Source organism: Odontesthes bonariensis, chromosome 19, assembly GCF_027942865.1.
Source record: "Odontesthes bonariensis isolate fOdoBon6 chromosome 19, fOdoBon6.hap1, whole genome shotgun sequence".
In the NCBI taxonomy this organism is placed as follows: domain Eukaryota; kingdom Metazoa; phylum Chordata; class Actinopteri; order Atheriniformes; family Atherinopsidae; genus Odontesthes; species Odontesthes bonariensis.
Window position 1 is genome coordinate 12,508,346 of NC_134524.1, and position 27,231 is coordinate 12,535,576.

At 40.5% G+C, this 27,231-nt stretch overlaps 1 protein-coding gene across 9 annotated transcripts in view; it reads left to right on the top strand.

Annotated features, from left to right (window-relative positions):
- Positions 1-27,231, top strand: part of mpdz (multiple PDZ domain crumbs cell polarity complex component) — a 43,040-nt gene that overhangs the window by 8,811 nt on the left and 6,998 nt on the right. For 4 of the 9 annotated variants that reach the window (XM_075451472.1, XM_075451473.1, XM_075451474.1 and 1 more), the window contains exons 6-35: positions 2-215; positions 476-598; positions 696-890; positions 1,338-1,452; positions 2,976-3,064; positions 3,634-3,868; positions 6,854-6,940; positions 7,256-7,335; positions 7,516-7,662; positions 8,657-8,827; positions 9,497-9,682; positions 9,827-10,036; positions 11,049-11,207; positions 11,549-11,701; positions 12,538-12,885; positions 13,134-13,245; positions 13,838-14,036; positions 14,986-15,027; positions 16,247-16,354; positions 17,485-17,565; positions 17,685-17,862; positions 17,942-18,052; positions 22,531-22,599; positions 22,822-22,893; positions 23,595-23,772; positions 24,719-24,915; positions 25,004-25,095; positions 25,819-25,897; positions 26,245-26,310; positions 27,046-27,141. In XM_075451472.1, coding sequence (XP_075307587.1) covers positions 2-215; positions 476-598; positions 696-890; positions 1,338-1,452; positions 2,976-3,064; positions 3,634-3,868; positions 6,854-6,940; positions 7,256-7,335; positions 7,516-7,662; positions 8,657-8,827; positions 9,497-9,682; positions 9,827-10,036; positions 11,049-11,207; positions 11,549-11,701; positions 12,538-12,885; positions 13,134-13,245; positions 13,838-14,036; positions 14,986-15,027; positions 16,247-16,354; positions 17,485-17,565; positions 17,685-17,862; positions 17,942-18,052; positions 22,531-22,599; positions 22,822-22,893; positions 23,595-23,772; positions 24,719-24,915; positions 25,004-25,095; positions 25,819-25,897; positions 26,245-26,310; positions 27,046-27,141 — 4,192 coding nt within the window. The remainder of the gene's footprint in view (position 1; positions 216-475; positions 599-695; positions 891-1,337; positions 1,453-2,975; positions 3,065-3,633; positions 3,869-6,853; positions 6,941-7,255; positions 7,336-7,515; positions 7,663-8,656; positions 8,828-9,496; positions 9,683-9,826; positions 10,037-11,048; positions 11,208-11,548; positions 11,702-12,537; positions 12,886-13,133; positions 13,246-13,837; positions 14,037-14,985; positions 15,028-16,246; positions 16,355-17,484; positions 17,566-17,684; positions 17,863-17,941; positions 18,053-22,530; positions 22,600-22,821; positions 22,894-23,594; positions 23,773-24,718; positions 24,916-25,003; positions 25,096-25,818; positions 25,898-26,244; positions 26,311-27,045; positions 27,142-27,231) is intronic. The other 5 variants (XM_075451475.1, XM_075451480.1, XM_075451476.1 and 2 more) reach the window with 4 other exon arrangements.

Sequence of the window (27,231 nt, forward strand, 5' to 3'; positions counted from 1 at the left end):
GTGATGGGAAGCTCAAAGAGGCTGACCAGATCTTGGCCATCAATGGCCAGCCCCTGGATCAGACAGTGACCCACCAGCAAGCTATAGGCATCCTGCAGAGCGCTTCTGAGAGGGTGCAACTCGCAGTGGCAAGAGGGCCAATACCACAGCTGACCAGTCCTGCAGTGTCCCGCACGCCTTCTGATGCCAGTACACTGTCAGCCAAATCCAGCGCGGTATAAATATATTCACACGCTAAAGTTGCCTTTGCATACTCCAAAGAAGGCTTCACTTAAGAAACACAATGAGATTATAGCTGACAAACTTGAGTTTTCCCAAACTACCACAACGTTGTCCTGTTATTACCCAGGACTTTAGTTTTTTACTATCTATAGCCAATTCTAAATTAGGCTGATTATTTTTCTCAGGATAGATAATACTATTTGATTTATTTACGTTTTTGCATTGTTGTTTTTGTGACCCATACTGCTCTCAGTGGCAACATGTTGAGACAATTGAGCTGGTGAACGATGGGACGGGTCTTGGCTTCGGTATTGTCGGAGGAAAGACTACAGGGGTTATAGTCAAAACTATACTTCCTGGAGGCATAGCAGATCAGGTAATTGCATTGATACCCGTTGATACTGATACCTTTTTTTTTTTAAACACGTAATGACGTAACTATGAAAACACGATTTATTAATTTTTTGCCTCAGGATGGACGCCTACGCAGCGGGGACCACATCCTAAGAATCGGAGATACCGACCTGTGTGGTATGGGCAGCGATCAGGTGGCCCAGGTCCTCAGGCAGTGTGGCAACAGGGTGAAGCTGGTTGTTACCAGGGGTCCCGTGGAGGAGACTCCCTCTGCTGTCATGTCTGTACAACTTCCAACTGTCACCGAACAGCAGGTAAAAGAGACTTTCAGTAGGAATCACAAATATAGCAGGAATTTACCACTTACGTTTTTACTGTAATAGTATATTTCCACATTCAAACTAATTTCCTAAAATAAAACAGTTTCTCTGACTGCCTTATTCTGTATGATAACATTCAGAGGTTTTAATTTGATCTTCTTACGTCTTAACTTCGCTGTAAAAACATAATTAAAGACAAGTGAAAGCTCCATCATCTGTGACTCACACTTTGGAGGTCAGAATTTTAACTCCCAGAAAGAAATCCCACACACAGCGATTTCGAAGCCACGCTGTATAGTCAGCTCAGAGTAAATATGACTGTATTTCACTGACTCACAGTATACGTGACTAACCTAGTGCTTTATTCACACAAGTTTGCTCGTTAGATTATTCTTTTTTTGTTTACATTTAATTCTGATTAACCTTTTGATCTATTCACAGGGCTGTGAGGAGGAGGAGGAGGAAGAGGAGGCTGAAGCGTTTGATGTGAACCTAACCAAAAACACACAGGGACTGGGGATCACTATTGCTGGTTATGTTGGAGATAAAAATTCAGGTGATCTCATTATTTCACACAAGACTGTATAGACTGAGTCCGTAAATCTGTCAGCCTGAGGAGGGAAACTGCTCCAGAGTCTTGCTCTGGCAGTGTTATATACCAACCTGTTCCCTGACCAAAAGGCAGTTATTACGCTTCGGGCAGAAACGTCATCTCCTAATTCATCCAGGCCTCTTGGTTTGGGAATGATTTTCTTCTTTGTCTTTGTGACTACATCAACGATGCATTCGCTGATGTATGTTTCTCAAGATTGTTGTGGTCCCTCTGGGTGGCAGCATATCTGAAAACTAGCCAGTCTGTGGGCTTAAGAGTTCTGTAGAGATGCTGCAGCTTCATCTGTTCACACTTTAACAGTTATAACGAATGCTTTGTTCCATTTTATCGGTTGGCTGAGCCTCTGGAAATTTTCTTAAAACCCCAAACCAAGGCAGAGAACAGGAGAGGACTTACACTGGAGGAAAAAAACAGTGAGGATCTACCAAAGAAAAAAAGTCGTGAGGGAGGTAATGATAAATACATTGCAGGTGTAAGTTAATCAGTTAGCATTGACCAGGTGAGCAAGGACAGGAAGCAAACCTGGAAAGAATATACAAGGGGACAAGTTTTTAAAAATAATACAGGAAGTACAGCTTACAGAGTGCAGAGAGAAACAGAAAGGAGGTTGACTAGTTTACTGAAAATGGAGATCCAAAAGACACTAAAATGAGGAAACAAAGAACTCAGCGAAACCTGCAATATATGACAAATGTAAATAGCCTCAACACTGGTGAAGTGTTGGAGAAAATAATCTATCTAAAGTTGGAAAGGGAATGTACTTATGTAGCGCTTTTCTAGTCTAGATGATCACACTCTGTTGTTACACTCCCAAGCGACATTCATCCATTCACACACTTCTTAGTCTCCACAGGTGTTACAGGCTACACAGTGCTTTTTCTATCATACATATTAGCACACCGATGGACACATTGGAGGCAACATAGGCTTCATTGTCTTGCCCATGACACTTTGACATGTGGTCCATGGTAGCCGAGAATCGTACCACCGACATCTCTGATTGGCAGATGACCGCTTCTCCCCCTGAGCTGCAGTCGCCCCTTAATCAGACAATATCAAACTTCTTAAAGCTGGACTAACATATCCAGATAATGTGGTTGGGGGTGGGGTCACTCATGTACAAGCTCAACAAGACTCAAACTGGCTTTAGCACTCTGCACTTAGCCTGCAGTTCCCTACAAGTAATCAGAAGAAGATGAAGCCGGTAACTACAGAGAATAACCACAAGGGATAGCACACATCTTTAAAATCTTTGCTAAATATACATTTTATGGTATAATGAGTATTTTTCTTTCAAAACTATGGATCAGATTAGTAATGGACTTGCTTATTATGAGCTGTGTCCTGCTGGTTTGCGCTCCCACACACTTAGCTCTCATCAAACTGTAACAGTTCCACGTAAGAAAGAAACAGAGAAAGGCAAATTATATTACCCTTTGATTTAACAACTTGTTCTGACTCCACAGAGCCCTCTGGTATCTTTGTTAAGAGCATAACAAAAGACAGTGCTGTAGATCAAGATGGCCGTATTCATGTTGGAGACCAGATAATAGCTGTAAGTACCCTAATTATGTTCTTTGGAGCATTGTTTTTTTGGTTGACAGTGGTGTGAGGGAAAATATGCAGCGAATAGCTCATATTGTGTATTATAGTTATCACATTTTCTCAGTCAGAGGGGGGAAGAATGAGATGCATAATTTTGAATAATTCACAATGAACTGATAATTCATGAAGTAGTTTTTTCTCATAAATGTGAACATAAAAGTGTTTAATTAACGCCGAGCAAATACATTCTTGATCTTATTACCGAGGACATTTATAGTGTAGTGTTTTCTATTATGTTCTTCAAACTCTGCCTTTGTTCTGGTGCTCTGCACTATGAATACTTACTTAATTACTGAAGTATTTCAGCTTACCTGCTTACAATCTGAATGAATGAACGAGTGCATCAAATGATTGGAAATCTTTTGGTGAAGCACTGAGCTTGTTGTATTCCCACTGGTGTTTACCACAACTTGCATTTAAACTGAGAATATACTTACATAAGCAAACTTACGCTTAATGTCCAAACAACCTCTTCTGCAACATTTAATCCACGGGCTCACAAATGATCGCCCCCTGCAGGTCGATGGTGTAAACATTCAGGGATGCACCAATCAACAGGCAGTGGAAGTGCTCAGACACACTGGCCATACAGTCCACCTTAAGCTGATCCGACGGGGCTTCAGGCCCGATGAGATCCCCCCTGCTGTGGCCCCTAGTGTCACCGTCCTGTCCCCCTCCTTCACCATCCCCACCACCGCCACTGTCTTGAGGGAACTGGAGCTGGAGAGGAACGAATCGGAGGAGCCTGCTCAAGGTAAGAAGAATGTATTATTGATTGGAAAAAATTAAAAATGAATAAATAACAAATTCACATTTCTTTCAGTTCATCATCCTGTCAAAAAAATATGTGATTTTATGTGTAAATGCGGCTCTGATGGGAGTTTTCATGATGCTGTGAAGAAAGATCTTACTTATTTCTATGATGGAAATATAGCATATAGATACAATTTATTATCCCAGGACCAAACATAGAAGTAGGCTTCTCTACTTTTGCATCGCATGTTGAATGCATGTAAGTTCCTCAGCTTAGTCTAAAGGCAAGAGGTCAAGAAAGTTTGGATATTAATGTGTTTCCTGTGCTGAGAGTCACTCTGCTCGAAAAGCATAAGTAAAATGTTAGCACTTTAAAAAGCCCTATTCTTGTGAAATTAAGAGCGTAACCTCTTCGACGGCAGGTTTTATGTTTGGCATCACTCACCGCGGCGATCTAGCTCAGTCTCAGAGAAAGCAATGTGTAAATGTTTATGTGAATGGGTGACTGTAGCTTGTAGCGTTGAGTGGTCTTACAGTAAAATAAAAAGCACTCGTTTATCAGCAGATGAAAGCAGAGATGTGTGAATTCCTTTGTGGTGATAATTCTGTGCCCTGTGTAAATTATTCATAAAGAATTTAGGTTGTCGTGGTTGAAGAGCTTGTTCCTGAGAGAGTTTCTGCATGTATACAGCTGTCAGTGTGTTAGATGTGCTAACCTACAGCACTTAACTTCATGATCTGATGTGTTTACGATTACGATAATAATTCTCATGAATGTTTTAGTGCGGCATTTGGGTTCGCAGATGGTGTTCTTCTGAATATTCTTTGCTCAAATGTTTCTCTTGGAGAAGAGAAATTCACTCTCATAAAGTATGTGTAATGCTGACTGAATTAGCCAAGGAACAATCTCGCAAAATACAAGTTAACGTGTCTTCTTGGTGAGTCAGTTCACCATCATTAATATCAGGTATATAACATGGCTGCCTAACTAAGTGTTGTCAACCTTAGCAACTCTCACAATCAAAGAAAAAGCCTTGTTTGCCAAAAAACGCCATTAACAACTATTAAGTGCACGTAAATGTGGGCCTACTGATATTGGCTACAGTGGCTACTAAAATGATGTTCGCTAACTGAAGTGAGAGGAGCTTATGACTAATATTAAAAGTGGCAACGAGAAAAGGAGGGAGAGAGGAGGCATCCGACACTGGCCCACCTCCAGAGCATCAAAAGTCAACAGGTCGAGCGAATGTACACAGAACAACTTAGAGTGTGTAGGAGAAGTCGAGCGAGCGCTTATCACTGCTGCGTGCTCACTGGAACACATCTGTGCACACAATGAAGGCGTTTGCTCTCACGAGCATTCTTATCCACTCATGCAAACATTTCTGTGGTGCAGAACTGCTTACATACAATGTTAGTTCTCACTCACAGCGTTACATTTATCAGTCTGCGCTCGTGCTGCCTGTTCTTTTTGGCCAAGGAGTAAAGTGCAATATATGTCTATTTCTATATGAGACAACTTAATGTGGATCTCCTGAAAGATTTCCATCTCACATATTCCACCAATCTTCCCGAAATAAGGCTGCGACACTCAAAAAGTCACAAAGTACAAGAGAAAACGATTTTCTAAGATAAAGTTTATGGAAATAAAGTTAAACCCGCTGTGTTTAAACCCGTTTCTGGATGTGAAAGGGCCTGTACATGTTCGGGGCCTGTTAAGATCTCATATTAAACGTGTCCTGGGTGATCTGTTCACAAGTGGATAGCAAGATCACAAATTTTATCCTTCACACTGGCTGAATGGATGTAGAAATATCCCCTCTCAGAGAAAAGAATCCAAAGCTTATTATCATGCTTTTTAACTGTGATCTCATTTAACATTGACTCGTTTTACTTACTAAAACATCTGCATATGATGCACAAAGCATGAAATCCACGCCGCTAAGACAGCAGTGGATTTAAACATGTCTGCAGGAATGTACATCATGTTTGTTTGAACAGCTCCATGCATTTATTTATTTATTTTCTTTGAATATTAGCATAAAGCAAGATAGACAGAAAGTAAACAGAAAGAATCTTGTCTCCCTCTGTACTGACAAGACCTCCAGGCTATTAAAGAAGCAGGAAAAGCAACTTGCATGAGTTGTCAACAGTGATAGATGGAGACTGGAAGAGATTAAATTTGGCAGAAAGAAATCGTAGCTCAAAAACCTGAATAAAAGCTTGCAGCCAACAGATAACAGACAAAGACTTAGTTTTCTTGGTTGCTGTCAAACATAGAAAACAAATTACACAGGTTTGAAAGTTGGGTTTTTAAAAAAAAAAAAAGAAACGTATAAAGTTACAAACCTACTTTTGAGTAACTCGTCTGTTTTACAGGAAATTGGCATATAATTGCCTTGGGAATTAGAAATAAATGGAGAAATTCCCGACTCACTCCGCATACATGCATTTGTCTGGCAATGCCAGGCTATAATTTTGGTGTGCAGTAATCATTAAAATGGGTGGGACGATGGAAAGAAATTCAACTGCCTGCTCAAACTGTTGTTGTGTCAGTTTTCGACTTTTCGACTGCCGGTTTTCTTCCTCCATCCCAAACTGCCAAATACTGGTTTTATGTTGGTACTTAAAAGATGCTGATACGTACCACGTCTTTCACAAGTGCATGAATAGTAATCAAACGGATGAACAGTTCTGTGCCCTCGGGGAACCTGAAGACAAACAGTAGCATGAAGCTATTAAAACAAGTACAGTAGGATCATTAAGCATATGTTTTCAGTTCAAAGGGTAACATCAGCAAAGGGATTTATATTCTTTCTATACAAATAGGAGATGAAATAAGGTCGTATTGATAAAGGGAACATGATGAAGTAATTGAGGACTGAACGAAAAGGACAGCTGATGAATGTTTTTTCATGTATTTCTTGGTATTTTTTTTGGCCTGTACCTGCTTCTTCCTTTCTCACTGTCTGTTGTGTGTTGACAGTCACCGCAGATGAAAGGCAGCTCCACACAATGAGTGACGGATCTGATGTCAGCCCAGCAACGGATCAGCTAACAGCAGACAAACATGGTAGGAGGCTGGGATTCTTCTCTACTTTACGTTCTGTGGAGGCACACATATGACATAGGAGGGAGATTGTTGACAGGACCACGTCGGCTATCACTACACAATGTGAGGAAATACTGAGATGGACGCTGTTGTCGGTTTCTAAGAGAAAATGTAGTATTTAAATTGGTGAAAGGTTTATCAGATGTTGGTCTGTAACACATATGTTGTATGGACTTTGCATTTGGATGGAAGTTTAGATGCATGGTGCCTCACAAAGTTGCCTTCATTTGATGCTGTTTTGTCATATTAATACTAATGCTCCCAATTTTTGTCAAGCATTAAAGTCAACACCTTTCGAAGAGGAAGAACTGATGAAGAAGTGGCAAGAGATTCTTGGTCCAAGCAATGAGGTTGTGGTAAGTCTGCTTTTCAGTTGCACTTAAAACCAGCGAGTTCCTGCTAAGCTGGTATTTTAGAATGTCAATCATCAGCCTACATGCATATATATCATTAGCATATTAACAGCAGTAAAAAAAAAAAAATCCCATAAGAATATGAATGAATGATAGCCCATTATTTCCTTGTTTTCATGAAAGGTGGCTCAGGTGGAGAAGTTCACAGAGAACAGTGGCCTGGGCATCAGTCTTGAAGCCAACAGTGGGCATCACTACATCCGCTCTGTCCTTCCTGAGGGACCCGTTGGTCGCTGTGGCAAGCTGTTCAGTGGAGATGAGCTGCTCGAGGTAAGGTGTCATTTCAGTTGTCCAAGTGTTGCATTTGTTGTTGTTTTGTTCTATTTTCAGAGATTTAAGCACTGCATGAACTGATTTTTTATTTTTATTTTTTTTTGGAAGCCTTTAGCTTTAGCAGTTTTAGCAGCTGTAGTGTTTTTGGACCACTCTTACCTGGATGTTGCTCAAGAGAGCAGGTCCCCACTAATCAAATGGTCAACCGTTTAACCCTTGGCTTTTCCAGTCTTATGCCTTGGGGAAAAATACTGAACCCCAGAATTGCCCCAAATGTGTCCCTGGTGTAAATATATATGAAACAGCAAAATTGCTCTATTGATGCTTTCAGACTAGACAGCCTTATAGGTTCACTAATAGTCAGTAGAGACTGAGGAACCTGAGGACTCGAAGGCCTTTTCTTTTGTTGAATTTGCACTGCCAATAGGAACACCGAAGTGACACAACATGTGCTATACAACTCAAAATCAAGTTATAATTCCCCTTATTCTCATGTTGGGTCAGTGGCTACATTGTTGGTCAGTTTGCGTTCCCTTCATGCTGGAAGAGTTACTACCTCAAGGCAGAAAATAGACCCTGAGACTCCACAAACTAATTTAAAAGTAATTTCACCGTGGACACAAAAGAGAGGGTACATCTCAAAAGATAATAATATAAAATAGTTTCTGTGGTCCAAAAGCACTGTTTGTAAAGTGTGTAAATGTCTTCAAAATATGCTCATGTAGCTCATGCTCATGTTTTCAGCACAGCAACCTGTGCTGAAAATGGGATTTGTGTCCCCATGCAGGCAGAAGTGTACGAATAAAAAAATCCCTCAAAGCTACTCAAAACATTACGTATTCTGCAATGTCTTCTAAAGGTGATATTTTGACATGTTAACTTGTTTTGTGGAAAGATTTAAACAACAGGGAAATTGTGAGGGCCCTGGAGCATGTGCTGAACATGTATTGTACTTTTAAAATAAAACTTATACCAACCTATTCTCTCTTAGGTCAATGGTATTTCCCTGATTGGTGAGACCCACAAAGAAGTTGTGAGAATCTTGAAGGAGCTTCCACTCTGTGTACACATGACATGCTGCAGGCCTGCACCTGATCCGCCCACTGACATTGATCCTGTCCAGCCAGAATCAGAGGCTTTGTCCACAGCATCAAAAGTGAAGGTACTGTATTCTCATTGCTATATCATACAAGTTATTGCAGGAAAATAGCATTTGCTGTTATGTTGCATAAAAACTACAAAAAAATTATAATCCTTTTGCCTTCCTTAAGACTAAAAACGAGCACCTTATTATTCACGTAGCACTGCTGCACCTGAACATATACGCACACCCCCGCCTCGTTTTGATATCCATGAATGTATCATGAAACATGTTTCCCTGCCCGTACAGGGAAAGTGAGGCAATATGATTGGAGAGTGACACTACTTCTCTGCTGTAACCCATCTACCGTTATTAGCTCTGCATTGCTGCCAATGGCTTTAGTGGCTTTCTACATTGACAGTCATGATGGATTAAGACTTAGTGATAAGCAGGGGGGACTGAAAGTTTATTTAGATCAATTTTAGCAATACCTCAGCAGTAGCAAATATCACTTGATGGAGATATGAGACATCAAATACAGCTTCCCTTCGGGGAAAGGGTTTTCATCTATGTAGCTTTATCTGTGATAATGTACTGAGGCCCTAGCATCCCAAAGATATTTCCCCTTTTATCTACTGCCAGAAACCTGAGCTGGAAACACAACAAGAGGGTAGGAGCCTATGGGTTGGGAGGGAAAGTAAAGACGGCATGGTGTTACATTGTGATTTTGGGCATTTCCTCTCTCTGCAGAATCAAATAGACCTCAGCAGTGCACTGGTTACCGAAGACTCAGAGGTGAACGCGGCAGCAGCAACACCGGATAGCGTGACAGGGGAGGCGGTAGGATCTCCTTTGGCTATGTGGGAGTTGGAGATCCAGAATATCGAGCTTGAAAAGGGAGAAGATGGATTGGGATTTAGTATTTTGGATTACCAGGTGGGAAAGCTTCCCTTCATTTAACGGGTTTAAAATAAAGTATTTGTGCCATAGAGGGAGATTCTTTATTTTAGTTTTTTTTTGCAAAGATATTTTGTCTCTGTTACATGGGATCACCTGATGACTTCTCTGGTTCTCCCAAAGGACCCACTGGACCCTGCCAAGACGGTGATCGTGATTCGTTCACTGGTACCGAGCGGTGTTGCAGAGAGGGATGGCAGACTGTTACCAGGAGACCGACTCATGTATGTTGACACCACAAACCTGGAGAACGCCAGCCTGGAGGACGCTGTCCAGGCCCTTAAGGGGGCTAAGCTCGGCAAGGTCCAGATTGGTGTTGCCAAACCGCTTCCTGTAAGCATTAGTATTTGTGTTCATCTTTTTTTTTCTTTAAACCTGTCTGAAAAGTGTGCACATATTTGTTGGAATTAAGAGTTTAATATGTGGCTTCTCTGTAATAGATGTGTAGCAGTGAAGGATTTATCACTTCTGCTGTGCTGGGTTTTCTTGATGCGTATACTGTCATGATGGCTCAGCTTACAAGAGCTTAAATTATTTATGCAGGAAAAAGGTGTGGAGGTAGGCTGCACGGTGTAGCATTCCATACAAAGGAGGTGGTCAGCCTAAACTGACACGAGCCCTTTGTTTCATATTATTACGGTATCTATTTTCCAAGAGCAGCCTCCCTGTTGTACATATAAACCCATCGGGGCATCTGTCAAAATAGTAGGTCTGTCAAGAGGCGTGTTCATTACTCCAAGCACCTGTGCCCTTTCAATGAGATGTTTCTCTCTGCAAAGACAGCGTGCGTTCTATCTGCTGTAGAGCTGCATTTTTCTTGTATTGAATCTGCCATTGGGTTACTCAGAGAGACCTCTGGGCTGCCAGGGTTAGCTGGATTACAGAACTGCAGGAAGCTCTCCTGCAGGACATGGAATGTGTTTCTGAGGGGCATTTTGTTGGATTGCCTTTCAAAATTGAATCTGACGTGTGTAATCCTCCCACTATGCCTTTTTGCTTTTCATATGTCTGTCTGGGCTGCATGTTACGCAAAATCAATGTTAAGAGCTCCTGCGAAAGAATACCTGTCAAATGTTTAAGATCTTTTCTGTTGAGAATTAATCAAAGAAACTCTCAGTGTGTCATTTTTTCAGCAATTTGCCAGTTGGGACAAGATTTTATTCAACTTTCTAGTTTTTAACACTCTCCGTAATTCCTAACACCATCATTCCAGAAACGTTCCTAACACCTCTTTCCATCTTCATTCCAGACTAATTGATTGATATAAGATTTGGTAAAAGATACATCTAAAGTCTAACGATGACATAAAGCTGGAGACACTGAATAAATTTCTCCACTTTCCTAGGGAATATGTGGATATTCCCACTCTTCACACCCATATGGTGAGCAGGAAATAACTTCATCATCCACCATCCATTCATTTGACTTCAACAATATTTTGGTTGAAGAAGGAGAGGAAGGAGGACTGACTGAGGGCATCCTTTACCGAGCAGAGCCTGCATTGGTTAGTTAGCTTTTGGGAAAACTGAACAATCAGAACGCCTGAAAAGGGAAACAAATCATTCTTTACATGTGATTTTTGCTTTTGTCAATTAATAATGAAAAGAGGTCTGTTTGAAAAGTTAGTATTCTGACAAATGCAATTCATCAAGGGTTGTGTTAATGTTTTTTTGTAGTATTTTGTAGTTAGATAAGTCTGGATGTAGTGATTTTTTTTTTTTTTTTTTTTAGAATGATAGCATATCATCGTAATTTCAGCTGTCTGTAACTGTCAGCTGTCAGATTGCTCAGTAGTAAAGGCCGCCTTACAGTCCCAGTTAGTTATATTTTCATTCATTATTACAGATTGACACCAGCGAAGGAGACCTGTCTGATGACAAGTTGCTCGACCATAGTTATTCTGCAATAGAGGATGACACTTTCCAGGCATCCATGATTGCTCTCCATGGTAGCAGCTGTAGCGCTGACCTGGATTATCTGCACTCATCCACACCTAAGGTAAGCAAACATGTTTTTAACATCACAAAAAGTATGTAACCAGAAGGACGAGAGGCACAGCTCTTCGTTTCATTAAATGTGACTGCAACAGCTCATACCCTTTGTCACAGTAAGCGATTCAGCATGTTGTTATCATGCCCTTTTTTTTTTTTTTCAACTTAGAGCAGAAAAATCACAAGACATTATTGTTTTTCTTCTTTGTTATAACAGCAACTACACTGCTGACACTGTTGTTTTATCAGGTCTGTAGCTGCGACTGATTTCGTTGCCCTGGTTGCCCCACAAACAACAACTCCCCAAATGGTTGTTAAATTATAAGGAAGATAAACACGCCAGGGCAAGGGCCAGGCTAACTTCCAGTTTTCCCAGACGTCTCAGCTGACCTTATTTGCTGGGCCTTCCTGAGTCATTTAATGTATAATAGGGCAGCCTGGAGAGACAGCCTTGAGCCAGGATATCATGGCATTTTGTGAATTTCACAAAACAGATTTCAAATGTTTGTATGAGGTCAAATAGATCAGACTCCTCGTGATGATAAGCTCTAAAGAGAGGCAACCACCTCAGTTCCTGTTTGGATCCAAGGTCAAATTCTTGTAACAGCCAAGATGACCTGAAATTTTAAGTGCTACCCTCCTCAAAATAAATTACTTGTTTTAAGGAATTGTAACATACAGGTTTCTTCTATATATATATATTCATATATGTATGTAAGTATGTATACTGGCCGCTGATAGCTTTTCTGTGACTCATTACAAGAACAACAGGATGGTGCCTGAGTGAGATGAATTCTCCCTGAGTGGATGTTCATTCAGCTGCTATGCTTTGTTTCACTTTAGCTGACAGCTCGCCTGAACGTGTTGGATGAACATCCCAGCTTTGCGACATCATCAGGCTTTGCAGACAGCACTCAAGCATTCTCTCCAGAAAAGTCAGCTTCGTACACTCCTGCGAGTTTGACAGGTCACATCCCGGCTATTAATGCCATTCTAAGCGGCTCCGATCAATACTTGGCGCCGCACCCGAGCGGAACCAAAGAAGAACCAGTGGAGTGCCCAGACTCCTTCAGCCCGTTTGCTGAAATAGGGACCAGATCTACCGCCCGAGATTCCCCTGTCCAGCCGCTTCTCTATCAGAAGGAGCCTCCAATCCCTTTAGGAAACGTTGGAAATACAGAGATTTTTAAGGTAAAGTCAAAGCCAAATGATAAAAGCAAAATCTTTTTTATCATTTTTACCACTTTACGTCATGACAAAAAAATCTGAGTACTAGTCCTTGCTATGCCAGAAATGCAACAATAATCAACCTTTTTTTTGTTTTAAAGTTCATTATGTACTGCTGCTCCTACCTCTTCTCAAGAGACCTAGCTGTGTTTGGAATCTGCACAAGCATTTTTATTTACTGACATGAAGAATTTTGTTGAACTATCTTCAAGGATGAAGATGCTGGTGTGAAAGAAACTGCGGAAGACGGTGACAAAGCAGTACTGACCTCGGGGAGCAATTTTGAAAGGACTATCACAGTTGTTAAGGGCAACTCCAGCCTTGGTTTGTGTTTATTTCTTCACATTCTTTTATTTGTTCTTTATATTCATTTGTCTCTCATCCTTGGAAAAAGTGTTAATGAGGCTTTGGATTGAAAGGCATATTTGGCCTTTACTTTTTATCATGATGGGAAAAAAGGATAATTTCATTGCTTTACAGATGAATTTGCATTTCAAAACCTACCCAAGGGGCTGCTCCTGGTACACAGAACACAAAGTATGAACCTCTAAAACAAATAGGCGTTTTGAAAACAGTCTTTAAAATCTTCGGTTTCTCATGGAAAACAAACTCATTTACAGTACCAATTTCTTGACATTCCTTGAAGGTCTTTATCTTATGGTTGAAACATTTTGCATAAAGTGTTTGGATGTTTCCAACTGAATTGTTGTACCAAACAGGAGTTAAGATGCACTGTGTGTGCACATTATCATATCCTTCCAACTGTACGATAAGCAGATCACGAGTCCAGCACTTTGTACAAGTACAAGCAAACTTTGTTGTGCCACAGCTGAAACCAGTAGAGCAATGCAGCATTTGAGTATTTCTGGTAAAACTTCCAAAATGGCTGTAAAAATGTTTTCTGATCACTTTTAAGGGATGACGGTCAGTGCCGTGAAAGATGGCCTGGGGATGCTGATCCGCAGTATAATCCACGGCGGGTCCATTAGTCGTGATGGCCGTCTTGGGGTCGGCGATCTCATCCTGGCTATTAACGGAGAGACCACCACCAACCTGACCAACGTCCAGGCCCGTGCCATGCTCAGAAGACATTCTCTCATCGGACCAGACCTCGGGTGAGAAACTCTAATTGCATAGCAGTGGGTACGCTCGTTAATGAAGTTCTACAGAGGTGTGCAGTATCAGGTTCATTTGTTCATTGACAAAGCCATCACAACACATTGTCCGTGTGTACATGCACAGCACTGCCCTTAATTTAAATTCTAATTATATCGTTTACATGGCTTGTTGACAGGATATCCCATTCATATTCCCTTTTTATATGTTACAGAGCATAGTATGATGAATGACTCATGCCCACATTAAGACCCTGATTCAATTGCAGTGTTTGCACACATATGAAGTCTTAATTAGATTCCTATTCCTCAGAACGCTCAGCATTAGCCTTCCTGGGTTTCTCTCACACCCCAAAAGTGTGTGTGTGTTCTTTACCACAGCCTTTTGTTTGATGTTTTTTTGTAATGAACTCAACCAGAGCGGCTGTTGCCAGACCCTGTGACAGAAAACAAGCAACCCGAAAGTTGCTCATGATAAGTAGACCCGGGCTGAGCTTTGTAAAGCATCTGTGTGGGGCGCAAGATGCCATTAAAACTCCCACGGGACAAAGTCATTTACATGGCAGTGTCTTACTCAGAGTGTTTTTAATTTTTTTAAATCTTGTTCATATCAGAATATTGCTGTGCACCGAAAAGTAGCCATTGATTATAACTATCAATACATGAATTATGTATACTTATGTATACTTCTCTCAATGAACTATGAAAAGAGGCCTGTGTAGGGATGCAACTCAACTAAGCCTTGAGGACTGTCTTAGATATGTTATTAAGTGAGAATATAAAACAAGCAAAATTTATTTTTAGTATCTGGACTAATGTGCTGTACTATGTTATTCACTTGAAGGAATTGCAAGTAAAGCGGATGTGTTATTTTACAAATTCTGCTTGCTGAACTAAACTTGGCCGTTTGTTAGCTTCAGTGCATAAAAGCCAACTCTTCACATTCTAGATCTGCTTGTGCACCTGAGGACGATCTGTGCCCATTTTATGTGTGAGTATGTCTAACTTCCGTGCAGGTGGGATTTCAGAAGGAAGCCGTCACCTCGGGTCTCTTCTTCATTTGCTCTCCATTTGCTGTCAGGCTTCATTGCACTCTTATTAAGAGGTTTATCCAGAAGATTTAGGTTAGATCAGTTAAATGTCAAAACAAGGACAACTCCAAAATGTAATACTTTAAAGCTTTGAGTTTTTAGTAGCTGTTTAAACACCAGTGATACAGATTAACATTTGAAATATGTACGTTCCACTCAGTTAATAACCACGGAATGAAAGAAATCTTTCTTGTGGGAAAAAAAGGCTTAAAGATCAATTTTAACACGCCTGTCTGGATAAATCTTGTCTGGCTGTATCACTCATTTACTCCACTAAACTTGCCGCATTACCTATTTTCTTTCATTTCTGTGACTAACATAATTAAAACCTTTTCTAACTATTTTTTTCAAATTCATCTGTGGTATTAAAGCTTTGCCATTCCCTCACTCTCAGCCGTGATGTTTTTAACGAACCGACTCATCCATTTCATTATTTCCCTGAGATTCCTCCTGCTCTGTTTGCATGCCACCCTGTTTAAAAAAACAAAGTCAACCCATCTATTGAAGATCTGTCAGCTTCACTCAGATGTGTTAATGTGTCCTTGAGAATCAGCTTCACTCTGAATTGTTTTGAAATGCAAGTGGATGTCTTTTGGCTCATCTCTGAAAACGAGTCAGTGGTCTGCTGTCTCAATTAATAGCAGATTAAATGGATTCTTCACATTTCTTACATTTGTCACAAATAGTGACTGAAAACTTGATTTACTTAGACATTTGTGAAAATAAAAACAAGTTCTGAACAGCAAGATGTCCACGTCCCATAATTCAAAGACATCTCCCCATGGGCCTGCTGTAAGAAGGATGCCTTTACTAAGTGGTGAAGTGAGTTTGGTCTTGGTATTGAGGTGCACATGACGTTCAATTTGATGGAGCTGAGAACAACAAGCTTTAGATCTTTAGATTATAAGAAAGCATATTTAAAAGAAGCCCGACTGTTTCATGAAGAGGGGCAGCTGCATTGCTCTCCTCTATTTTTTTGGTAAATTATTATAAGTTTACAATAAGAAAGGGGTTTAAATTGCCAGCCAGCTGGGTAAAAGTGTGACAAAATATGTCGGACTGTGAAATTTAAGAAATGTTGATTAATTGATGCGCATGTGTTTGCTTGTGTGGGTTCAGCATTACGTATGTCCCAGCTGAATATCTGGAGGAGTACAAGGCCAGCTTAGAGCCAGATAAAGAGGATGTCTTCTCAGAAGCAGCTCCACTCTCACTTCCAGCTCCAAAGTAAGTCTTTATGTCATACATAATTGTTATTAAAGGTAGACGTAAAGAAGCCTTGTTGAGATTTCTTATTAAAAAAAACCCCAGATGTTTACATTTCAGTTTTTCCCACCAAAACAAATGAAAAACTCTCCCCTTTTTTTTTAAGATGTGCAGTGTTTGCAGCAGGTCTGTTTAGTGTCCACCAGTGCTTTGCAGCTCTTGTCTCACGATTGTTACGCATCTTTGTGCGTCACCACCAAAACCTTACAGCCATATAATCTTTGCCCTGTAGTGTCACTAGTGGTCATAAAAACTACAGAGAGCCGTTGAGAGTTTCAGTAACATGATATTTGGGGGCGATCTATCAGAAATACTGTACAATAATTTTTTTTTTCGTAAGTGTGGAATTGCATTGATTTAGTATCTGTGTGTTTTACCTTTATGATGCAGGTCTACTTACATCAAGACATTCATATAAAGACTTTTCCACCGGTCCAAAAACCCCACCAGCACCTCTTTACAGCTTTTCTTTAAACAAACCGGAAAAACATTTATCGAACTTTGTGTTTCACATGGAAGCTTTAAAACTGATAGCGACAGATTGTGGACAAAACATGGACGAGGTTGATCAATTTTACTGAGCTGCAAGGCATATGGCTGCTTAATTGTCTCAGTCAAGCTGATCAGAAACTGGGGTCCACCACAGCCTGTAGGATACAGTGTAATACATTCCCTTAATGTGATGGTCGTTTACAGGCTGTTGCCCTGGGAGGTAGCTCTCTGAGAGTTAGAAGGTTACCACTGTCAGTGGGAAAGGATTTATTAGCTTGTTTTTTTTAAAGCAGGTATACCCATTTCAAAAAGCCTGTTTAAAAGTGCTACTCTTGGTGTCACAGACGTTTAATAACCTTGCACATCTTTCACATTTGTCATGGTCACTGGAGTTTTTCCGCCACCGTACTGACATGAAAATTATAATTTTTTTCTCTCTTTGTCAACTTTGACAGTGCGGTATTCACTTGTTTTCCCCCTGCTTCGTGAAAACTAAAGGTTTTGAACATATGAGCATCAATAACGCCCCTGAAAATCACGTAACCTTTTGTTTCCTTGAGCTTGAAACCACTTTTTTCCCTCGGCAATGATATTTTTAGAGCTATTCCTAACCTTCCTGAGCGTGAAGATGGAGAGGGAGAAGAGAGTGCCTCATATAGCAGCTGGAATCAGCCAAGGAAGTGAGTATACATCTAAGCCTCCAATATGATTTTCAAAAGATATCTAATCAGCACAAATGCCACAGCTTTGAAATGAAAATTGGGAAAATTGATCAAGGCGATATTGGTGCCTTCCTCAGAGTGGAGCTTTTCAGAGAGCCAGGCAAGTCCCTGGGGATCAGTATTGTTGGAGGCAGAGGGATGGGCAGCCGGCTGAGCAATGGAGAAGTGATGAGAGGCATTTTTATCAAGCACATCCTGGAGGACAGTCCTGCTGGGCAGAATATGACCCTGAAGACTGGGGACAGGATTGTAGAGGTAAAGGAACATCTCAGAAGACAGAATTAAGTTCAAGCTGTTTTGTAATTAAAAAAATTTGTGCACGTCCCTTTTTCAGGTGGATGGAGTAGACTTAAGAGATGCCAGTCACGAGGAGGCAGTGGAAGCCATACGTAGGGCAGGCAACCCCGTTTCCTTCTTGGTTCAGAGTATTATTCACAGACCCAGGGTAAGTCTGTATAATTGTACCAAACCAACTGCTATTAACTACCTCGTAATATAAAGGTCACCATTTCCTCGAGCTGTAGCTCCTTTTTCATCTCATGAAAAAAGTTTATTGTGTCTGCACAGGCCATTTAGGGCACTTTCAAATATGAAATATGAATTATGAATACAACCCCTGTAGTATTGTGGTTGTTTGAAGGTTAAAAGTAATTTTCAAACTTTTTATGAGAGCAACAACAAACCCTGCTTGGCATATTAACCATCTTAGCAGGTTTTAACCTTTAAGAGAGACACTCACTGAAAATCACCATATCAACAACATCATTTGTTGTTTGAAAGTGCCCTCAGGCCTTTAAAGCATGACTAAGTAGTTTCCAGCTGCAGCTGCTACCGGCCCGGACTGCAGTGTCAGATCTCTTTCAGTCAGATCCCTTTTCTTGTATTCTTATCTGTGAAATATTCCCACACGCTGTCTTGTTTCTCATTAAGCACGTAGCAACTCATAATCTAATGTAACACACGTAAGAGAAGGACACAAAGAGGACAATACTATTTTGATGCACTTAGGCTGGTAATAACCTACTCAACAAGCCAAATTAAACAATGAGAATAAGCTGCACAAATCTGTCACAACAGAGTTTACTTTAGCTGGGTGAATGCTAAATGTCGGTATAACAGATCGACTTCATTTGTAACCCCAAACATGCTTATTAACTTTTTTTGATCAAAGTTTGGGGAGAATATGAATACCACTCTTATATTTCAGTTTGATTTGAATGAAGCCAGCAGACGGTTAGTTTGCATAAGCACAAAGACTGGAAACAAGAGGGAAAATGAGACACTTATGCCTGGGTATAGTTTATATATAACATCATCTTATCCAGTGATGCGATCAGAGTGAGAGTAAATCGTGTTTTTCCGAGCATTGGAGTGCACATGTTAGAGACTCTGATGGGAGAAGCTTGCGACCAGCAATTTGATTATGCGGGTGCTGGTGGTCGTGACTTGAAAAGGTTGAGAATCACTGCTTCATGGGACCACGTACACCAAGCCGACAATCGGCAATCAGGTACGCCTGTTGGCATCAATGAACGTCTGTCTCTCTTTTTATCTTTGGTGTGTGGCCTGACGCCACACTCACACACTCTTCTCATTTGTCATTATTTTCTAATTACTTTTGGTTTGTTCTGACACTGACGACTTGAGGAGACCCAGAAGGGGGCATCTCATTGGCACTGACTCTTGATGTCGGTTTGGTGTAAAAGAATACGGAATCATCTAACTGTGGCCTCAAAAACATACAAATTAACATGGTTGACTCTGTTGCATCAGAAGGTGAAGTATATTCCTGTTTCCAGCCTTTGTGCCAAACGTACTTAGTTAATGATTTGCATTTTTGCTTGATATTTCACACACAGAGAAGGGAATGGTAATTTCTCATCTAATTTTCAAAGAAAGCTGCTGTCAAACTACTTCTATATCCTATTTACAAGTTAATAATTGTATACATGGTATCTTGCTATTTTAGTCTCTTTAACGCCGTGAAGAAAAGACAAAACCTCCATAAGCATTGTATGTCCTCTTTTAAGATGTTTTCAAGTGTTTCAAAGTACCTTTTATCAACAGTTACCAAATTCTGAGTCGCACCATGCCTGCATTTCTGTTCCTCCCCTCGGCTTTCTCAGCCTGAGTCAATATATAGCCCAGCTCCCTCGCCTGTTGTAGAGAAACGCACCTCCGCTTTCACATGCATGCCAATTCGCACATGCCAGGTAATCTGTCTCTCTATTTTTCATTCTTTCATAGCTATTGCATCAGCTATCCATCACATGCAATCTTGGCTGCATTATCTGTTCTTCCTCCTCACACTGTAGAGCTGAGTCTCTCCTGATTAACTTTCTTTGACTTTGATTTACAAATAATGTGTGCACTCCTGGGTGTAAAGCAGAACTGAAGATTCCCCCTGGGGGAAAGAAATTAAGGTTTATATTAATATGCCGACATGCTGCTCTGTTTTCTAACGGCGACAGAGACACGGGGCATGATGATGTTTATAATCAAACGGTCAGCTAATGGCAAAATCAATGTGGTCGCTTGCATAGCCGCAGTCACTGCAAAGATGTCTCTAAGTTAGTTTAATGGCAATGATACTAGAGTCTTTTGTTACTATGAGACTACTTAATGGGCTGATTTTCAGTCACAGTTTCTGACGCATGTAGCAATCTAACAAAAGGAACAGAAAAACAAGTGAACGAGAGCAGCGGTGGGAATTTTGCTGTAGGGATATAAACTTGGTGTAAACTGGGTGTGTTTGCCCAGTCTTGAGAAGTTTGATTTTGTACAATTTTGGTCAGACTCACATGTTTACATGCGCTTATACCGTCTGGTTTTGGTTGGATGGGCACAATACTTTATATATTTCTATATTTTTTTTTTTTTCGTGTGTGTCATGTAAACATGCGTGAAGTCTCCTTACCTAAATGTCATTAAAATTCTGTTGATAGCCTCTAAAGAGCAGTGCATACCAGACTGCCCACAGATCTGACAGAACTATAGCCTTTTTGTTAGAAAAATGGGCAAAAACTCCCCTGAACAGGAACTGAAAGGCTCTTAGCTGGCTCTTAAATTCAGGTTTGGCCAGCTATGATACTTGCCCAAGGGAGTGTTTCTGAATACAGCCGATGCAGGTATGCCCAAAATTTAGCTCCACATCCTTCCGTTTTGTCATTTTGAAAGTCATAAATGTGGAAATAAAAATAAGAAAATGTCCTGAACTCTGGAAAAAAAACTTTATTTTTTAATTGGTAAGCTACAAATATCGAAATTGTTATCTGAGCTGCTCTTACGGGCCATTAAGCACAAGGGGTTTATTTTGTAGATGTCTGGGAGTTGATTGAGTTGTCAACCTTGGAAATATAAAAGCAAACAGAAATCATTTGTGCCTCTAACTCGGGGGAGACTTTTTAATTTTCTGTTAACTCACTGAGTTTCACTTGCAGCGAAACTAAAATATATCACAATGGACTGAATGGAAAATGTAGTTTGATTGGATGATATATGTTAATGAATCGGGCAGACCAGTAATGCTGTTTACCCCCCCCTTCTTTTGTGAGCAATGAATATTCCAAGGTAGTCAGCTGATCATTTAAACATTCTGTTACACATTTAAATTCCTTTTTCTTTGATTTATACATTTTTTCAAACAAAGGAAATGGCTCTAGTTAAGGAAACTATTTGCCTGAATGGTTACCAATTTGAATAAAATGTTCAGTGCTTTTGTCCTTCCTCTTTTATTCTCCCAGGTGCTCTTCAGTTCTGTTTAGTCACACAGGCACAGTCATCCTATTAAAGTGTCATGTTGTCAGCTTGTTGGTCTTGTGTTGCTTTTAGAAGCCGCCTCTGCCCTTTCTGCAGCTAAATAGCCACCGTGAGTCAAGCCTTTGCCGCACTAATCAAAGACACTTAGCGCCTGCCCTCCCTCAGGTTAGAAAGCTACCCCGTGTGTCTGTGTCCGTTTTCACTTGACCTGTACTGCATGTTGTGATTGAAGAATTGGATTAAAGGAATCCTTCTTGTGTGTGTGTGCACTGTCAAGGTTTAAAACTTGTAAATGATTCAGTTTCAGTCTGAATGCAGGTTTACCACATCAAGTTATTTCAAGATAGGAATCAGCTGCTTTACCGTTTGCTTGATTTGTTCCAAATACCAACATTTTATGGTAAACCTCTGCTATTTGACTTCCATTTCTTGGCTTTGTTTTGTTCCTTGGTTGCTCCATGCTAAAGATACAATAATATTTGAGGCTTTTATTGAAAGTGATTTTTTATTTTCCCTCTGTCTCCAGCTTTCTGGGGGCAATTTTATTCCCCGATTATCCCTCAAATATTGCCCTAAGTGCCTCATTGCCAATGTAAGAAAGACAATTTGATTAGATGGTTGGCAGTCAGCACAAACACTGTTGAGTGAAGATCTCTTAACTGTGATGTTTTTTTCAAAAAGGCAGAGTTTTCTGAACAAGCCTTTTGAAGCACAATCATTAGGAAGAGATGGTAAAGCTTGGAAGGGCATGTGGTGCTCGGCAGGCTTTTCCACTCAACACATCAATGCTTTGGCATGATGAGCGGGTGTATTTGTTCGCTTCTGTTATTAATTTTCCTTCTGTTTGGAAAAAGTCGATTTTTATTTTCTTTAATTTTTTTATTTTTATTTTTCTAATATTTAAAAAATAATGTAACAGTATATTGTGCACGAGACTGATGTTAGCCATTCATATCACTTATGACTTTGTATCAGCCTACTAGTATTTCTGGGCTTCATGTATTTGTTACAGCAGTATGATGCAGCATCCTTCTCTATCTGCTGACATTCGAGTGGGGAGATTATGAATTTACACTCTTTATGTGACATTAAATAATTTGAAAGTCATTTGTGTCACTATCTGATGAAGAGTCGAGTGATTTACTTTCATGTCTATCTTAAAAGCAACAGTCATCGATAACAGACTCCAGCGAGGAGAGGGTTGTGCCTGTAACGAGGGACAACAAGGACAAGGTTGGTATTCCTGTTGCCGTTCACGGCTGTTGTCTCACTGCAGTAAGAACAAAGTCTGAAATACAAGAAGCCATGTTTTTAGATGAGCTCACTTTGTCATGTTCAGCTCCACATACAGCATGTTGTCACCTGCAACACCGGTGTACGTCTGTGAATAGATGTAGTTATCTGTCACGTTTGTGTTGTCCTCTAAAGTTGTTGCCCTTTTTTCCTTCTCTTTAGGGGGGTGACAGTCACAGTAGACTTTTCCTCCGCCTCTCCCCAACTAACCCTTTCACTCCCACCCCATTTAAGGTTTGTGGGTCTTTGTGTTGGTCTTTCCACTTTTCCCTTCTCTGTATGCTTGTACACATATGTTTACACACCACAATGTGTACATGCATACACATGCCCTAACATCTCCTCTGTCTGTCTGAACTTGTGTGTGCTTTGGAAGATCACCTTTTGTCTTTAGCTTCTGTGTGTATTTTACTTTTGGCCACTCATTTTGAAATATAACAGAATCGGCAATCACCTTGATGGTTGATGGGGGGAAAATGAGATTTTTAACTTTTATATTGAAGGAAAAAGACAATTTAAGAAATCAGAAATGTGATTTGTTACTATTGTTTTTCAGGTAAGTGGACATATCTGTCTAATGGATGTACTAATTTAATGATATACAACTATACCAGTCATAATTATGGGATAAAATCTATTTTTGATGAAAAGTTAGCACCGAGGCTGTCTCTTAGACAGATGCAATAACTGTATTCTGATTTAGACCAATGACATTCATAACTTTAAGTCCATAATCAGCTTCAAACTAACATAATCGTCTGAAGCTGTAAATTAAACCAGAAATCTGGCCTCTGTTGATGACATCAGCAGCTCTTATACGCCTTCCTATCTCTGACAACAAATTGATTAAATCATGAATGCAGAGATGAAACCTTCTTTCTCTTTTTTATCTCTCACTAATAAACCATTTTCAACCTCCTCCTGTGGCGTGACAGCTGGCGACGCGTGAAGCAGCAAAGGCATCTCCCACCAGCGCCGTCCTCCTACTGCCAGTGGTGCCCCATGTGGGAGAGAGCGATACGGACGCGCTCGCAGAGATTCCTGGCACACCTGCAGAGACATTCGAGGAAAACAAGGAGGAGGAAGAGGAGGATGAGTTTGGTTACAGCTGGAGTAAGTTCACTTTATTTTTTATTTTTTTTCTTGAGGGTCCAAGCATACATTCAAGAAGAAATAACACTAAAAGTTACATTGTGTTTTATCTTTATCATTGTAATATTTCATTTTACTTTGGACAATCGGACATTAATATAAGTGTGTAAATTCTTAGTGTTAATATTACCAGTGATGTGTAAAGATTTTCATTATATTTGGACCCAAATATAATTTACTGGAAATTACAAGAAAACTGTTTACTTGTTGTTGTGTGCAGTAATACCAAACAGCCACAAGAGGGCATCCAAGTTACATATTTGCTTTGCTTGCCCATAAATCTGTCCTGCAGTTGAGTTGCAATAAAAGTGCACTGACATGCTTGAGGTGGTTCAACCACAGCAAAACCTGAAGGACTCAATTTCCCAACTAGGCTCTTATCATTTTGCAGACAGTCTGATGTCAACTGTAGGATGAATTCCACTCTCCAATGAGTTTAAAGGACAGACTTCCAGCCTTGAAAAACAGCTGGGACTGCGGAGAGTTGGCGTGTGTGCCCTGCGTGTGTGTTAGTGTGTATTAGAGATAGGCAAAGCCCGTCCTGCAAGAATAAGATTGATGAGGTTGGGTCTGGAGAGGTGAGTTGTGAAGATTAGCACAGAACTGATGGTTCAACGGTGGCAGAAAGCCCAGAACAACACAAGCCCATTGGACTAAAGAGTGGCTATCTAACACAGCAGTGACAGGAGAGGCGGAGAGACAAAGAGAAGAAACTGGAGTGAAAACAAAAGAGACTAGATTGAGACAAAAAGATCGGTTAAAAAAAAAAAATCATCAGTCTGACCTCTCATACTTTAACCATTTACTTTCAGTGGCTTTCAACCTTACCACATTCTGTGCACCACGACAATAGCTGATGTAGTGTTGGCTTACATCTGTGTGCCACATCTTCACCTGCCTCTTATAGAGAACATAATCCAGCGCTATGGCAGCCTCCAGGGGGTCCTACACATGATTGAGCTGGAGAAAGGAAAGACGGGCCTGGGCCTCAGCCTGGCAGGAAACAGGGACCGCTCCCGCATGAGTGTGTTTGTGGTGGGAATAGATCCCAATGGGGCTGCGAGCAGGGACGGACGCATGGTCGTGGGGGATGAACTGCTGGAGGTGAGATCATTTATTTTCCCGAATGTCTCAAATTCTATGTTCATCTATCAACAGTCGCCTTAGCAATATTTCTTTTATGCTCTGTTAGATCAATGGAGAAGTTCTTTATGGCCACAGTCATCAGAATGCATCATCCATAATCAAGAGCTCCCCATCGAATGTTAAAATCATCTTTATCAGGTATAAAACAGTGTTTCTCCGTCCATTGAAAGAGCTTCGAAAGGTTATGATAAGACAATTAACTGATCTAAGAAGTGTATTGTAGTGCTATTTAAGATTCAGTAGAGGGAGCTATTGTGATACTACAAAGGGATGCACTTGAAGGTGAAGTGATGAAGTCCATATGCAGTTCTTCCTCTTACACATATTAGACAGTTGTTAGCTGTAGTTAAATTATCTGTTTTCTTTATCAATTTTTTTGTAAAAAAGCTGTCCAGCATTGCAAGAATTTGTTTGAAAAAAAGAAGAAGAAGAAAAGTCAATATGTAAAATCCACATCTTGGGAAGTCATCAAAGTGGGTGACATCTGAATGATTTACCACAAACACAGCTGTTTCCCAAGAAGACATTACATATCATTTCTACAGAAGTTTGGAATGGAGTTGAACTGTCTTAAAAGACAGCGTGGGAAAAAGAAATCCTTGAATTCTACTTCCAGTCATTAAGCATGTTGTCTGGAAAAGAGACAAAGTATCAGCTGACACATCACTTCAGAATCCGGACAAGTTTGACCCCTGACCCAAGTTTAGTCTTTGCCAGGATCACAGTACTTAACCTCCCACTTAACTCACATCCCAGTCCTGAACCCTGAAAGAGGCACTGTGATCAACTTGCGTAAATTACCATTCCCGCTGTCACGAAGCAGAGGAGCAGCGATTTATGTGAGTTATGACTCTGAAACAGGAATACGGAGGCGCTGAACCAGATGGCTGTGGGACCAGTCAGAGAGCAAGAGGGAGACACAGTGGAGCCCCACGCTGAGGTACAATTCTGCTCATGACAACACACTCGCACAGACAGACAACACGCAGCTATTGGAGAGTGATTTTCAAGCTGGGTACACTTTAATTTTCCTTCTGATCCTGATTGTATAGTAATTAAGCTTTCACTCTGTGTCATCTGCCTAAATTGTGCTCATGTATGATAGTCACATTTCGTGGTCTTGGAATTCCCAGCATCATGCGCTTGTGTACAACTCCCAAGTAAACCAAAAACCACAAGCAGCAGCATGGAAATGCACAAAGGACTGTTTTCCCAGAAGCCATGTAACAAGCACACGTTTAATTTATTTAGTTAAGAGTGTACCAACTACTTCCTGTTCTCCCACAGCCAGAAACAACTGCCACGAATAGTGATGATGCATCGGAATATGTTCATCACATCGTAAAGCCAAAGGTGAGACACACTGGATGGTTCGTGGACATCATAACACACCGGGCAGTCCTGTTCCTTTTGAATCAGCACATAGAGACAATAATAAAAAGTAAATGTTGGGAGGGGGCAGTAATGAGGGGAGGGGTCCACAAAAACAGGCCCCATAGGGTATGACAAAGAGATCCAGTGGGCACACACGAGTGGTGAAGTTTGACAAGATGTAAAGACAGGAAAAAAAGAGACAGAGACTTCACTCTTGTAAAACAAGAGTGAAGTCAACAAAACACTGAGTGAATGGGAGAGAAGGATTCCAAAGGGGCTTAAAGGTTCAGTTACCTCAAATAATAAATGAGGGAGCATATTTTTATCTTCCTATTTTTAAGCTTTACAGACCTTTTTTCAAAGATCATTCTTTGATCCTTTGAGCACCACTGGAAAAAAAAAAAAAACAAGAACACAACCAAGCTATAAAAGCCTGACACCTGGGTGAGAACTATACTTGGACACAGTCCAAAACAAAAGTCGATATAAAGACATAAGCCCACAAAGTCCTTGCAGGAAACTAAAGATCATAACTTTAGAGGTTGGAATGATGCAAGATGGTTATCTTTCTGGAGTTAAGGCTTGTCAGATATATTAGGCGGGGGGGGGGGTTGCTGGTACAGCTCTACACATTTATTCAGCTATGTTTAGATGTGCTGCATGTGTGATAGACTCTAATTCTAATTATGCACTAATGACGGTGCTCTCCAACAGGAGGATGGAGGACTTGGCGTCACTTTTGTTGATGGCAACACGGACGGTGGAGTTGAGATTCAGAGTATTTCTGAAGTGATGGGACACTCTGGAAAAGTATGTAATGCTTCCCACATGAATGAAATAAAAGAAGAAAAAAAACATGCCTATGCTTTATGTAGGCTTTGCTCATCAAAGGTATACTGT